A 13,872-nucleotide genomic window follows, 5' to 3' on the forward strand; every position below is an offset into this window, starting at 1 on the left:
TCCACTCTTTCCCTAACAGCTGTTTCTCCTCCACTCACCTCTCCTTTTCTCTCTAAAAGATGAAACCAATTTTTTCCCACCCCTACAGGAGATAAATTACTCCTAATAATCCATCGTTTCCTGAAGAGGACCTCTTTCTTTCCAGCTCAGGCAACAGACCAGAACTGTAATGGATATCTGGAATTAGGAGGAAAATGTCAGCGAGGGCTCGGTAATGACAGGCAGGGCTCTGTTTTTCATTGCTGCCTTGTAAAAAAGAACCCGCTACACCACCACATCGGACCTGTTGATGAGCAGACTTTTGATTTGGGAGCTGGCAGATGATGGCTGAGGTGGAGTTGAATCAACTAAACAGATGACTAGGAAATTATGCTTTACGGCTACCGCAGAGTGCTCCTGATGAAATTTTATGCCATATTTAGCTTTTAGGCTGTTTAAACAGCCGTGTCAAGGATTCCATATTTCCCAGAGGTGGAATTGTTTAAAAAGAAGGATGGATGATGGTGTGAAAGCATTTTCATCTAGCTCTTTTTTGAAGATTCACAACCAGCTCATAATTTTATTCTTTCATCATTTCTTCTCTTCAAGAAAACCCAGAAAAGTTGGAGCTTTCATCTTGGTAATCTATCACAAAGATCCCTCTCAGTGAAAGTCACCTTAAATAACCAACCAGCAATCAACACCTGGTCAGGAGTTCTGGTAAACAAATTTGGAGGCCCAAATGGTTCGTAATAGCAGCCATTTTGATGCTTTTACCTAAGGAGAGGGGCAAAAGAGAGCGAGGGGGAGAGAAAGAAAATACGTCTGTGTCCATGTGTAGATACAAAGATGTGTGCTTTTATTTCTTTGTGTGTGTGTGAGGAGTTAGGAGTGACAGAACGGTGAGACAGCAGATGTATTTTTTATATATATCTCTGTTTAATGCCGGAGGTAATTAGAGAACCGCTTCAGTTAATTATAATCACTTTTAATGATTTAATTACGGTGATAACTTCTAATTACAATAACTGAACAACTGTATTACTTTTCCATCAGGTAAAAAATTCTAAGGATTTCTTTTATTTGTTTGGTTGTTTTGGGGTTTTTTTTAAATGTAGCTGCCAAGTTTCAGCTCAACCATGAATTCTGTTTAGTAGCAGAAATGAATGCTTTCTGGAATGCATAAAATTGGTAAAAATGTTTCCTGTCTTATATCGTATACAGTATAGTTGCTATACTCAGAATGACAATGGACTTACTCGCAGCTGAACATGTAGTTCAGCTGCGATATACTTGTATATACTTGTATATTGACAATATACTTGTATATTGTCTTATAGTTTTTATACTTATTTGTTTTTTTCTGTAAGCACGAAGTACTGCAGCAATTTCCTAATGCTGTGAACCTGTTCACCCATATGGCAATAAAAACCTTCTGATTCTGATTCTGATTCTGATTCTGAGTTAAAACCTATTCGAGTAAATACAAAAATATTTTTTTAGATGTAATTTACACTAAGGAACATTAAAAAATGTTATGAGGGTCTGTAATTGCATGACACTTTAATAATCTTAATAACAGATTTTTGATCACTATGATATGCAACATGATCACGAACTGAGCAACTAAACTTGGCACACGGGTACACCTCTATCTATATCAGATATTATGACATCATTATGTTGCCTTGCAACCATGTAGCAATCAACAAAAATGACCAGTTTTTAGCATTTATGCACCTATAACACCTTATAAAAGCATTATATAAATTTTTGATCACATCGTCTAATTTATATCCACAAAAGTTGAATTATGTATATGACAATTATGTTGCCCTAGTGACCATCTTTGAACATTTTTAACATATAAAAATGTATTTTCCAACTTTTATTAGTGTGATTACGTTAATCATTTTGCCAATAGCACAGATAGACAAAACAAAACTATAACATGAGCACGTACTAATATATAAAATCTACAATAAATGAAAAAAAAAGCCTGTTCTTATGAGCAGGAATTTGTAGAAATAACGACTGGTGTGCATCATCTCTCTTATTGTAATAAAAGCTAAAGCCCATTACACGTTTCACTCTAATAATAACAGTAATAACCAGTCTCTAGGTATGTTATAAAGTGTAGAGTGTCAGGAGCCGTAGCCCATCCTGAAGTTCCATCCACACTGAGCGAAGCCAAATCCCAACAGCCCTGCTATTGGAAATGATGGTTTCGAGCTTGCTTTTTGCAGTGTGCGAAAAAGACAGGGGGTGCAGAGACCTGAACAAAATTGGGTTTTGTCACTGGGGCTTTGCTGTTTGAAGGAGGGCTATCAGGGCAGATTAGCTCTACCTCAGTGGTAATGGAACTAGGAGCATTTTGAAAAGCATTCCCCGCCTCGCTTTTTAGCCTAAGGGTCCTTGGTTGCTTTAGCCAGAGCTGTTTGGGCTTTTCAGTGTATGTTGTAATGGGGATATTTTGTCTTAATAGAAATGTTGCAGGCAGACAGTTTTAAATTTAACTTTATGAGTTTTTTTTCTCTCTGTCTCTGTATACATCAAAATATACAGTACTAAACAGACAATGATCATTTTACTAAAGGTAACACTTATTTTAATTCACCTAACAGATATTTAAGCTTCATACACTCTGGGTTTTTTTTTTTTTTATAGCAATAAATCTATGGTTGAAAAGGCTTAAAGAAGTAATCCAAGCGAAACAAAAAATAGAGCTAAAAGAAACAATTGCATGTGAATGAAACGTGTCACATTATTTAACAGCATTTAAATGAGTGCTTTCCCATTTTTCACTGGACCCCAGCGAGGATTTAATCTTATTTATGTAACATTCACTGCGATCTTTCACATTTGCTGTCAAGTATGGCCTGCTGGCCATCACAGCTAATTTGCATCGCTGAGATGTTATCAGCAATATTTCCTCTCATTTCCAAGTATATGATAAAAACATTTTATTCTCTTGGTTTTACTCTAAAGATTTTTGGTAATTTTGGTGCTTCTTGAAGTTATACTTAAGTCTATGAACATGAGTGTTTTTAGGTCTATATGAAGAGCCGTCTGTAATGCCTTTGATCGTCACCAGCAAGGACAGCTGTCAGTACAGCATACATACAATAAGGAAGTGAAAGTAGAGGTGTCTGAATTTGGGGAGATAATTGCGATTGCAAATGTGGTGTCAATCTGCAAGACTGTGTATGAGGCTGCTTATTATTCTGAAACCTGTGAGGGAAAATCCTGCTGTGTGTGTGTGTGTGTCTGTGTCCACTCATGTGTGTGTGTGTGTGTGTGTGTGTGTGTGTGTGTGTGTGTGTGTGTGTGCTTGCATGTGTGACCGGGAGGCTTGTAGCGACAGGAGGGGGTAAACAAGTTGACCTTTACAGCTTTGATCACCCTGGAGGAAGGAGGTGGCTGGGGGGGTGTCAGCAAGAAGGTTAGAAGGAGGAGGGAAATGGAGGGAAAAATTAAGTCTATTCCAGCATAAGAAGCGCGTGCTGCTGGGCATGTCAATATGTATGCTCACAGATATTTGTATCTGCACTCATCTATCAAATCATCCCTTACCTCAGCCAGTGGTACGATGCCCTGTATGTCGGCACTGCTGATGTAGAGGTGTGAGACTTTCTCTGTTTGCCTGGAAGTTGTCTGTGTGCCAGCTGGGTACTCAACGCTCCAGTGTAGAGTCTGAGTTGGCACCAGGTTAATCACATTGTCCACCTCAAAGTCGAGCTGCATCACCTCATAGGAAGGACTTTCCAATCTACAAAGACAGACAGCAGTTGGAGGTGTTAGATATGTTAGAGATGCCTGCTGTCTTTTTAGGACGCTCTGTGGAAAGAAAAACAATGTTTAACATAAAGCAACATCATTATCAGAAACTGGGCATCACCATAGACCAGAACCTTATTATGGGAAACACCTCTTAGCTAAGTAGGTATTAGGTCTTACAAGTTGGCTCCAGATCCTGGTGTTTAAGGTAAAACTGCATATTTAATGTACACCCTTTGGATATGTGCCTTGACGAGCTTTTTCTCATCCCCAGAACGTCACTTAGTGTTGTTTATCAAAGCTGCTGGCGTGGCTCATTTGCAAACAACACAAGGTGTCCTTTGGTTTCTGTGGCCCAGAGCTAAAGGGGGGGGGGGGGGGGGGGGGGGGGGGGGGGGGGGGGTCCGTATCTGCTAAACCATTATCTGCCAATCAGCACGGTTATTGTTGTGAATGGGTACATTTTAACCCAAACGTTCCTCTTCTAAAACTAACTTAGTAGTTTGCAGTACCTAAACTTAACCAGTAATTAAACACATTAGCAAATAAACTCCCAGTATCTGCCGCTAGCACCTCTTCAACCTACTAATGCAGATTTGTGGGTCTCTAATAGAGATACGCCGGCTCCTGGTGGCTGATATTGCCGTAGCTGGTATGTCGGTGCACCAACGCCACAGGGCCCCATACTCATAATGGGGCAAAGCATTAGGCATCTGAGACAGCAGTGTTAAACTTCTCACTGAGATGAGACCAAACTGACATGAAAAGCTTATCTGAAAAACCTAACCATTAATGAACTCTTGTTTTTGGTATGTCATGTGTCAATAAGTGATTCACTTCAAACTTTCTACCTGGAAAACTACTGCAATCTTCTCCTCACATACCTCTCGATTCATGTCCTCATTTGTATCCACAGAAATGTGTCTGTCATTTTGACAACTGGGATTCCTGCAGCACATCATGCCCTTATAACTTTTCAGACTGTCATTACCTGCTTTGCTTCCCTGCCTGTCAGACATCCTGATTCTACCCACTGCTGCTGCGAATTACAGACCATTCTATCATTTGTCACCACACAAATTCTTTGCATCTTCTTCTCGACTTCAGTCAGCTATGACATAGTTAGAGTGCGGTGCCTGAAAGTCAATGCCAGTCGTGAACACTGTGGTCCGATTCGGGATAAATGAATGACTGACGGAAAAAAAAATCCAGAGCAAAATGAAATGTCTGCAGAGTGTTATAAAATGCTGTGTTTTCGCCACTTTAAGCTGGCGCACACAGAGCAAAAGAAACACAGCAGGCGTTAAATAGAAACGCTATCTGAAATGTGCATGTAAATTTCTGCGTCAAGATAACAGTCACAGATACCCACTTGCAGTTCGTAGAAAGTAGAACACAAAAGGTGTCCTGGGTTGCGTTTTGGAGATAACGTTCAACACGCACCGCAGCCAAACATTTCACAGGATGATAATTGAAATTTCATCTACAGTTTAGTGACTGAAAAAATCTCTGTGTGGCTGTGTGTCCAATTCAGTTTTAAGGATTCTCCGTTTCTTATCCTTATTAACACCCAACCTCACCAAACACACAAACACAAACGCACACTTACATGTGCTCAGGGGCTGGTGGGACGTGAATCACAAAGATAGAATGTAAGCAGCTGTAAATTAATTTTACATACACAGGGATTCCTATGGGTTAAAGGTCGTGGCAAAGCCAATTGCTGAGGGCCTATGTCACTGTGTCTAGGGAGACGGGTAAAGAGATGTGTTACACTGATAGATGACGGAGAGAAAACTGATGGGTGTCAGCTCCCCTTGACCTCCTCCACATCCTGTCTGGTTTTGTTTCATCTATCTCTACACATGTGTCTGCCTTACTCTGTCTCTTAAATCTACCATCATATTACAGCTAAAATGGCTCCTTTTCTTAGCACTGACTCTGTGCAGTAAAGTTGTTATATTGTGAACTATATAATCGTAGTCTAGAAACAAAAAAAAACGTATTACTCGACCGACTTTTAACTTACCATGCATGGCAAACCATTTGTAAGCCATGACATTTATGTCATTTTTTGCTTTTAAGGAGACTTTCCTGTAATAGTAGAAAGTGGTGTTCAGGCTTTCTGAAGGGTTTTTTTTTTTTTTTTTTGGACACTGGCTGCTTTTTCACTAAATTTCAGTCCAGCACTAGGCCACACACAGGACTCGAGTGCTGCGTCCAGCCCTTCAGTTGATCCATCGACTGTTCGCTGAAGCCTCATGAGAGAAATTTTAAATTGAAGCATGGCTGTTGCAAAGCCATTTTTAAGGAAGGGAAATGGAGAAAAAGGCTGAGGTGTGCCAACCTGCGCAAGAACTGAGCTGGAAAAATCAGTGGCAACAGATCTTATGGAGTGATGAATCCACATTTGAACGTTTTGGTTCAAATCGTTAGTCTGTGAGTGAGTTTCTGCAGACATTTGTAAAACACTCTGGAGGCCCAGTCATGATTGGGAGCTGCATTTCAGCCAGTGGTGTTGGACATCTTATCAAAATTACTGGAATTATGAATGCAGATAGATTTTAGTTCACCATGCAGTACCATCTGGAAAAATGTCTGACAATGGCTTCATTTTTCAGCATGACAATGATCCCAAACACACTACCAATGCACTAAAACCATTCCTGGATAGAAGAATACACAATGGAACACTGTCAGTCATGGAATGGTCTTCCCAGAGCAGGGATATGAACATGCCTGAAGCAGTGTGGGATCATCTTAACAGTGAATGTAAGAAAAGGCAGCTAACATCTAAAGAAGTGCTTTGGGTGTCTTTCAAGAAGCCTGCAGAACTATTCCTGAAGACTGCTTAAAGAAATCCCAAGAAAACTTTTCTAAGAGAGTTCAGGCTGTGTTGAAGAAGGTGGTACAAAATATTGGCTTGTTAGTATTGAACAGACTCAGTTTTAGCCTTATATACTGTATTTCCACTTATGTCTGCACAAATATCCCATTTTCCTAGCAAAATGTAAAGAAATGAGGGTGGCTTAAGACTTTTGCACAGTGTTATATGCCTTTCTAGCTACTATTTTGGTGCTGCCCATCAGACAAAGAGAGGCAGCCTAATTTATTGACCTGTTTACAGGACAGCTGTACCGACTGCAGAGTACTAGACTGTATGAGAGTTAAAAAGGTCAGATATGCAGCAAAAACAATTTTCCAGTTAGAGTTATGACTTTGATGTTGATGACATGTAAGTCGGAATTATGACTGGATTTATGCAGTGCACTGCTGACCTGTCCCGAGTGTACCCCGCCTCTCACCTTATGACAGCTGATCCCTATGACCCTGAATTGGATAAGCAGTTAAGAAAATGGCCTGATGGATGGATGATGAGATGGATGCTGATGTGAAAGTCTGGTTATTACTGTACCTCCAGTGTGACATAAATGTGGCATGAGGTAATGATATCAATATCTCTGGATTTGAAATATCCTCCCAAATCAGGTTCCATTAGTGTTCTCAGTATATAAAAAAATGCTGTAGTAATACTTTGCAAAATACAGTGTTTTACAGTAGTTTGAACTTGTTACACAGTAGCACTGAGATTGCAGTAAATAAGCAAAATTTTGTTAACTTTTGTTTTTCACTTGAATTAATTTTTAATTAATGTATTTTTGAATGCCACCACTTTTGAAAACCACCTATGTGTGCCTGTTCATGTGTGTATCCCTCAATATGACTCATTATTCAACCCCAAAGGACACAGTAGTAGCCCTATTTCATATTTTCCAGGGAGAAACCCAAAACACAGCAGTGGTTTAGACACGTACACTCCGAGACACGACGCTCTGTCACTCTTGCTATCTGTTCCTGTCTCTCTCACACTCACAGACACTTGCACACAGGCAGTGCACAAGTAACACACTCCTCTCTCTGTCTCACATACACACACACACTTACGCATACACACATGCACAAAGAACCACCCAAAAATTGTTCAGTGTGTTTTGGGTGCAGTGTAATCGCTGGAGCTGAAAAAGCAATGTGTCTGCAGTGACAGGTTCATTCAGGTGTTAGCTCCGTCCCAACCGCAAGGCTCCAAAACAATATAACACTGTCCTCTAGTGCATACGCATACGCAGACACTTTCACACATACACGCACCAGTACATTGTTCTCCAACACTCGAAACTAACCAAACAAAACCCCTGCAGAAGTTCACACTTCACACTTTGCTGCAGGCAATGCTGACCTTCAGATGTCATTCCTGTTACTGATACAATGGTGCAAGGTTATAGTGTCAATCTGAATGGGTCAAAATGTGTCATCTGACCTTGATGACACACTGCCTCACAGCCAGGGTCACACACAGGTTTCAGAGTGCTTGACTTTGGTGAACCTGCGCTTCTGTGAAGGACAGAATTTAAAAGACACGTAATTATGTGTCGACTTTACACAAGCTGGTCTTGACACTCATCCTACCAGCTAGGGTCTGTGCAGACCCCAGAGGTTCTGTCATGTCTCATAGGGTTGTTTTTTTTTTTAGCATTACAATTTTTTATGACTGTCAATTTGTTCCTAATGCTGCCACATCGGTGCTTTTTAAAAATACAAATCTGTCCCAGGGGAATCCAGTCAAAAGCACCAAATCCCGCCTATTCAGTTTTAATAAACGGAACTATTTATTCAGTTATTGTTGGCCATGGCCCCTAAAGTATCACACAGTATCAAGTGGGTTAGAAGTACTCTGTCAGTCATTTTAATGATGAGAAACTCAGATGCCAGTAATGCATTCATCATCTTAATGGGGAACTTCCCAGACTAGAAGTTATCAGAATGTTGGAAATGGATGTACCTGAGACAGACAGATGCCGTGGTCATGCCACACAGGAAAAGGAGAGCTGATACTGCTACACTGCAAGCCCCAGTCTGAGCAGCAATGACCCTCCTCGGAGTGTTGGAAACTCCATCTGCTAATGCGACTGTCCAACATTTGGCTGAAAAATCTACTTGGAAAAAGAAGACGGTCCTGAAACCAAGACAGGCAGGAAGGTAGCAACGAGGCATTGCCTCATGCTTTGCATGTTCTGAGCAAAACATGAGGCAAATTGTGCGCTTTAACTGCCTGTAGTGTGTGTTGAGCTTTAGTTGTTTTTAGTTGTTTCCAGTCCCTGTACAACCGTAGTGAGCTGGTTCACATTTCTAACAACAGATCAGACTCCTCCTGGTGGGTGCAGTTTATCACTGATTCTGTTCATAATATTTATGGACAGATTTTCTAGGCGTAGCCTGTGGGTGGAGGGTGCAGGGTTTGGTGGATCTCTTCTCCTTTTTTTTCACTGATGATATTGTTCAGTTGGCTTCACTGAACCATGATCTCCAGTTTGGACTGGGGCTGTTTGCAGCAGTGGGAATGAGAATTAGCACCTCCAAGTTTGAGGCCGTGGTTCTCAGCCCCACTCCGTGTTTGGAAGGAGCTGCTGCTCCAAGTGGAGGAGTTTAAGTATTTTGGTGTTAGTTTGTGAGTGAGGGGAGAGTGGACGAGGAGATTGACAGACAGATTGGTGGGGTCTTTGGCAGTGATGCAGATGCTGTTCCGGTCTGCTGTGGTGAAGCTGATTGGAGTGTAAAAGGAAATCTGGTAATTTATTCACTGATCCACATTCCTACCCTGTGGTCACAAGCTCTGGGTGAGGATTGAAAGAATAAGATCACAGACGCAAGAAGCAGAAATAAGGCTCAGAGATAGGGTGAGGAGCTTGGTCATTCAGGAGGGGTTCAGAGTACAATCACCACTCCTCCATATTGAAAGTTGCCAGTTGAGGTGATTTTTGCATCTGACGAGGATGCCTCCTGGGTGCCTCCTCAGTGAAGTGTTTTGGGTATTTTGGGCACCAGGGAAGACCCAGGACACACTGGAGAGATTACATCTCTGGGCCTGCTGGTTCTATGTGTATTTTATAGTGGCTCCATAGTGTAGGAGTTTACACATTTGCCTAAGAAGTGAATGACTTTTGGAGGCACAAACCTTTTTGAGGTTGTGTCAGAAGGGGAATCTGGTGTAAACCGAGTCATACCAGAATCAAAAGATGGTAAATAAATTGTTACATAATAATGTGGAATGAATTTGGGATAAAAGCTGCAAGTTGTATTAAAAGGAAGTTTAGACTTTTGTTATACATAATATGCAGATTAATTGTAATTGTGAAAATAATAATAATATCCATCCCTCCATTTTCTTCTGCTCATCTGGGGCTGGGTCGCGGGGGGGGGGGGCTAAGCAGTGAAACCCATTCTGATGCTCAGAATGAGGAAGACAGTTTTAACTTCATCGGGTTGTCTTGGCCATGTCTTCATGCCTGAATGTCACGAGACTGGCTGTATGTAACAAAGCTGGTGAGTGTCTATACATATATATTGTTATATATGTATAGACACTCACCTGTATATCACCTGTATACTGTATATTCCTGTTGTAGCTATGTATACAAATAACTGCAGGTCTGTTTATCTGACATTTACTGTCAGTCCTTTGATGTAACACCCTTGAAAAGTTATATTATTACATATAATATATAATTTCACTACTTTTTGGTTAAATAAAGCTGTTGATTAATTTGCATAAGACTTAATTTTAAGTCAACTCATCAACAGTTCTCATTAAGCTCCATCGTAATATTCATCTAATTAGTTTGGCTTGGATTTCAAACAATAGAAACTTCTGTTGAGTTACAGAATATAATTTTATTAATTCAGTCATCTACCTGTTATTTTGTTGTATTTAGTAATTCTCAGTTCTCATAATCAGTAATGGCTCGTTAACGCACTGGGGCACATTAACCATGTTTTCTATTTTGTCTGAAACCAATTAAGTATAGTTATATGGAAAAGTGTTCATAATACAAAACAGAAATAACCACAATACTTTTCAAAACAACTCTTTAACCACTTCAAAGAACTAATAATTAATAATCTGCATAGGTAGTTATATGATACAGTAGTTTGATACACAGTAAGACAGACTGGCCTAGCTTAGATATGAAGATGCTCTTTGGCAGCAGCGAGTGTCTGGTGAGATGCACTTGCTGGACTCACACTAGTGTGTAACTTGTTTGGCACCTCTGGGGTCTCAGAGCTGATTAGGGGAGATGATTGACAATTTTTTCCCCCTCTGTTTATCTATTTAGCTTTCAATTAAGCAATTTAGCTTCCAGAATGGGTCAACTGAAATACAAATTCTGTTTGCAGCTTCACTGATTCTGTTTATGCCTCTTTCTTCAGCACCTGTTTGCTTGCTGTTAGCTTTGTTTTTATATGTATATATAAACTATAATACTGGATCAATCCTATATAGAATAAGAAAATTTAAGTGATACTTAGAATCACAGAGTGGTGTCAACAAAGGTATAAAATCAAAAATCATTTGTGTCCCGCTGACAACACATTTTCTGATTCTCCAACTTTCCAAAGTCAGAGCCAAAATGTATTTCCCCCCTTAGCAGACAGCAGCATTTAGGTCAAAACTACAGTATAGAGTGCAGCTTTACAGAGCCACTACCATGACCAGTCCCTTAGTCCTAGTTCATTTTTAAAAGAGGACATTCACTAAGCAAAAGGGAAACATTAATAGCTAAACTAAATCAGGTCACAAATGCATTCGCATGCACATTATAAATTTTAGTATCCTTTAAGCTTCAGTGTGAGTGTGTGTTTGTGCAGCAATCAGTTGTTACAAGTGAAAAAAGGAGATTTGACACACTGACCCAAGAGGTGAAGTGAAGAGACCCACACACCAACCCGTGTCCTTGCCATAGACGTGTAAACACTGTTAAAGACGACCCACAAAGTAAACACAACAAAAAGAAAAAACTGTTTCTTACTCATGAATACGTGTTCACATCACTTCTATGACTCAGTTGAGTCTCAAAGTTGTTGCTGCATCCAATATATGCTACTTTAATACCAGAGCGTCTGATTCGAGACTGATGAGTTTTGCTCCTCAAGAGAGGTATTTGACTCACGTACCAAATGTTGAAATATTTATCACTGAATATAAATTACAACTGAAATAAATGTTAGCCTAGTGGTTGATTTTGATAGTTATTGAGAACTGTACTTCTTCCCCAGCACCCTGTCGTTAACCCAACGCTGATTTGTCCTCATTAAGAGAAGCAGAAGGTAGCTGTAGAAAAATGTTTCCCTTTAAGTCCCCCTCAAAGAAGCAGAAAAAAAAGGGAGGAAAAAGACAGTCACACATACAATCTAAATAAGTACACACACACACACACACACACACACACATACACACACACACTGACTCACACCATGTAGTAAGTGTAGGGAGGACAGGTTGTCTTATCAAAGTGTGCTGCAGGAAAGTGGTGGTATCAGGGGAAATTCAAAGGACAATAGAGAACAAACACACAAACACACACACACACACACACACACACACACACACACACACACACACACACACACACACACACACACACACACACACCAACAGATATGCACCACTGGCAAGAAGAGAGGAAACATCCCCTGGAAGAATACAAGGCAGGACAGAAAGGATAGAAACTGGAGGAGAACAAGAAAAAAAAGGTGAAGGAACAATTTTTCTCTTTTTGCTCAGAGGAAGTTGTCACTTACAGCATTTCCCCTCAGCACCTGCACAGCCAGTGGCTGACAGCAGGTGTGCGTATATGTTACACAGAGAGAGAGATCGAGGGAGATATGAGACTAATGCAAAAAAAAAAAAAAGATACTGCAGGTAGGTAGGTAGGTGGGTAGGTAGGTAGGTAGAACCACACACACACACACACACACACACACACACACACACACACACACACACAGCTGTCAAAAATGTGTTTTTTGCTACAGACAGACAGACAAAGACTCAAATATAGGAGAGACGATGCCAGGCAGAACCACAGGATGACAGCACACTGTCATAGCCATCAACCACCTTCACCTTCACTGTTTGTGTGTGAGACTGTTTGGACACAGAGACGCAACGTACTGTCGCAGATGCGCCCCCCTGTCAGTTTACTTTAGAACACACAACCCACATGTGTTGTGTAAGGACGCATATCATTTCGTGCATTTTATTATGTTTATTTCGTTCCACCCTGACAGTCCATCGCCCATTCGGTCTTAATTTCAACACCTCAGTGTGCACTTGAATGCACACATGCAACCACGCATCCACACACAGACACACGCTGAGGCTTTTTAAACTGTTTTAGCCTCCACTGACCGCCTGTCAGATCTGGGTTGCCATCAGATATCAAACCCTATAATGTCAAGGGAAATGTTAAAAAGAGAGGAAGCTGGATATGGTGCTATTTTAAAATCTGCAGCAGGACAACCCCTTGGAGTTGCTCACAGAAAAAGAGGGGACTATTTGGGTGCCCTGGTAGGGAGATGCCTTCATGCCCAAATGCATTGTATTGCTGTTTTGTGACTGGCTGTACCTAACAAAGCTAGCAAAAAGTAAGAAAGACTGTAAGAAAGAGAGTAAGGTACTAAATAATAAGACCAAATGTTGCTGCAGAATATGAAAGGATATTACTATGTTATGAATGGCACATAACCTCATTTCCATTTGTGCAGATTAGAAGAGTTTGCGGTTTCTCTCTCTGCCTACATTGGTGCTCTCCAGGGTCTCCAGCTTTATCTCACATCCAAAAACATGCATCTTAGGTTAATTGGCCTTAGATGTGAGTGTGAGTGTGAGTCTCACCCAATGATAGGGATGGACAAGGGTCCAGCTCCCCCCATGAGTATTCATTTATTTGGTTGGTTGGTTGGTTGGTTGGATGGATGGATGGATGGATGGGTGGATGGATGGATGGATGGAAAAAAGCAGATATACCAGTTACATAAACAGACCTCCTACAACATGTCTTATGCAGAGTGATTAGCACATAGAAAAATGCTCAAACAGAAACAAAAACTCATACGACGGAGCCTTCAGCTTTCAGGCCCCTCTGCTGTGGAACCTGCTCCCAGTTTGCTTTCAGGAGACAGACACTCTCTCCATTTTTAAAATTAAGCTTAAAACGATCCTTTCTGATCAAGCTTATTGTTAGGGCTGGATAAGGTGATCCTGAACCCTCCCTTAGT

The 13,872-nt window shown here is 40.7% G+C and overlaps 1 protein-coding gene across 2 annotated transcripts in view; it reads right to left on the minus strand.

Annotated features, from left to right (window-relative positions):
- The window catches only part of LOC115786361 (transmembrane protein 132C), a 166,002-nt gene that overhangs the window by 70,004 nt on the left and 82,126 nt on the right, over nt 1-13,872 (minus strand). For both annotated transcript variants that reach the window (XM_030738486.1, XM_030738485.1), the window contains one exon: nt 3,553-3,748. In XM_030738486.1, coding sequence (XP_030594346.1) covers nt 3,553-3,748 — 196 coding nt within the window. The remainder of the gene's footprint in view (nt 1-3,552; nt 3,749-13,872) is intronic.

Source organism: Archocentrus centrarchus, chromosome 9 (genome assembly GCF_007364275.1).
Source record: "Archocentrus centrarchus isolate MPI-CPG fArcCen1 chromosome 9, fArcCen1, whole genome shotgun sequence".
Lineage (NCBI taxonomy): Eukaryota > Metazoa > Chordata > Actinopteri > Cichliformes > Cichlidae > Archocentrus > Archocentrus centrarchus.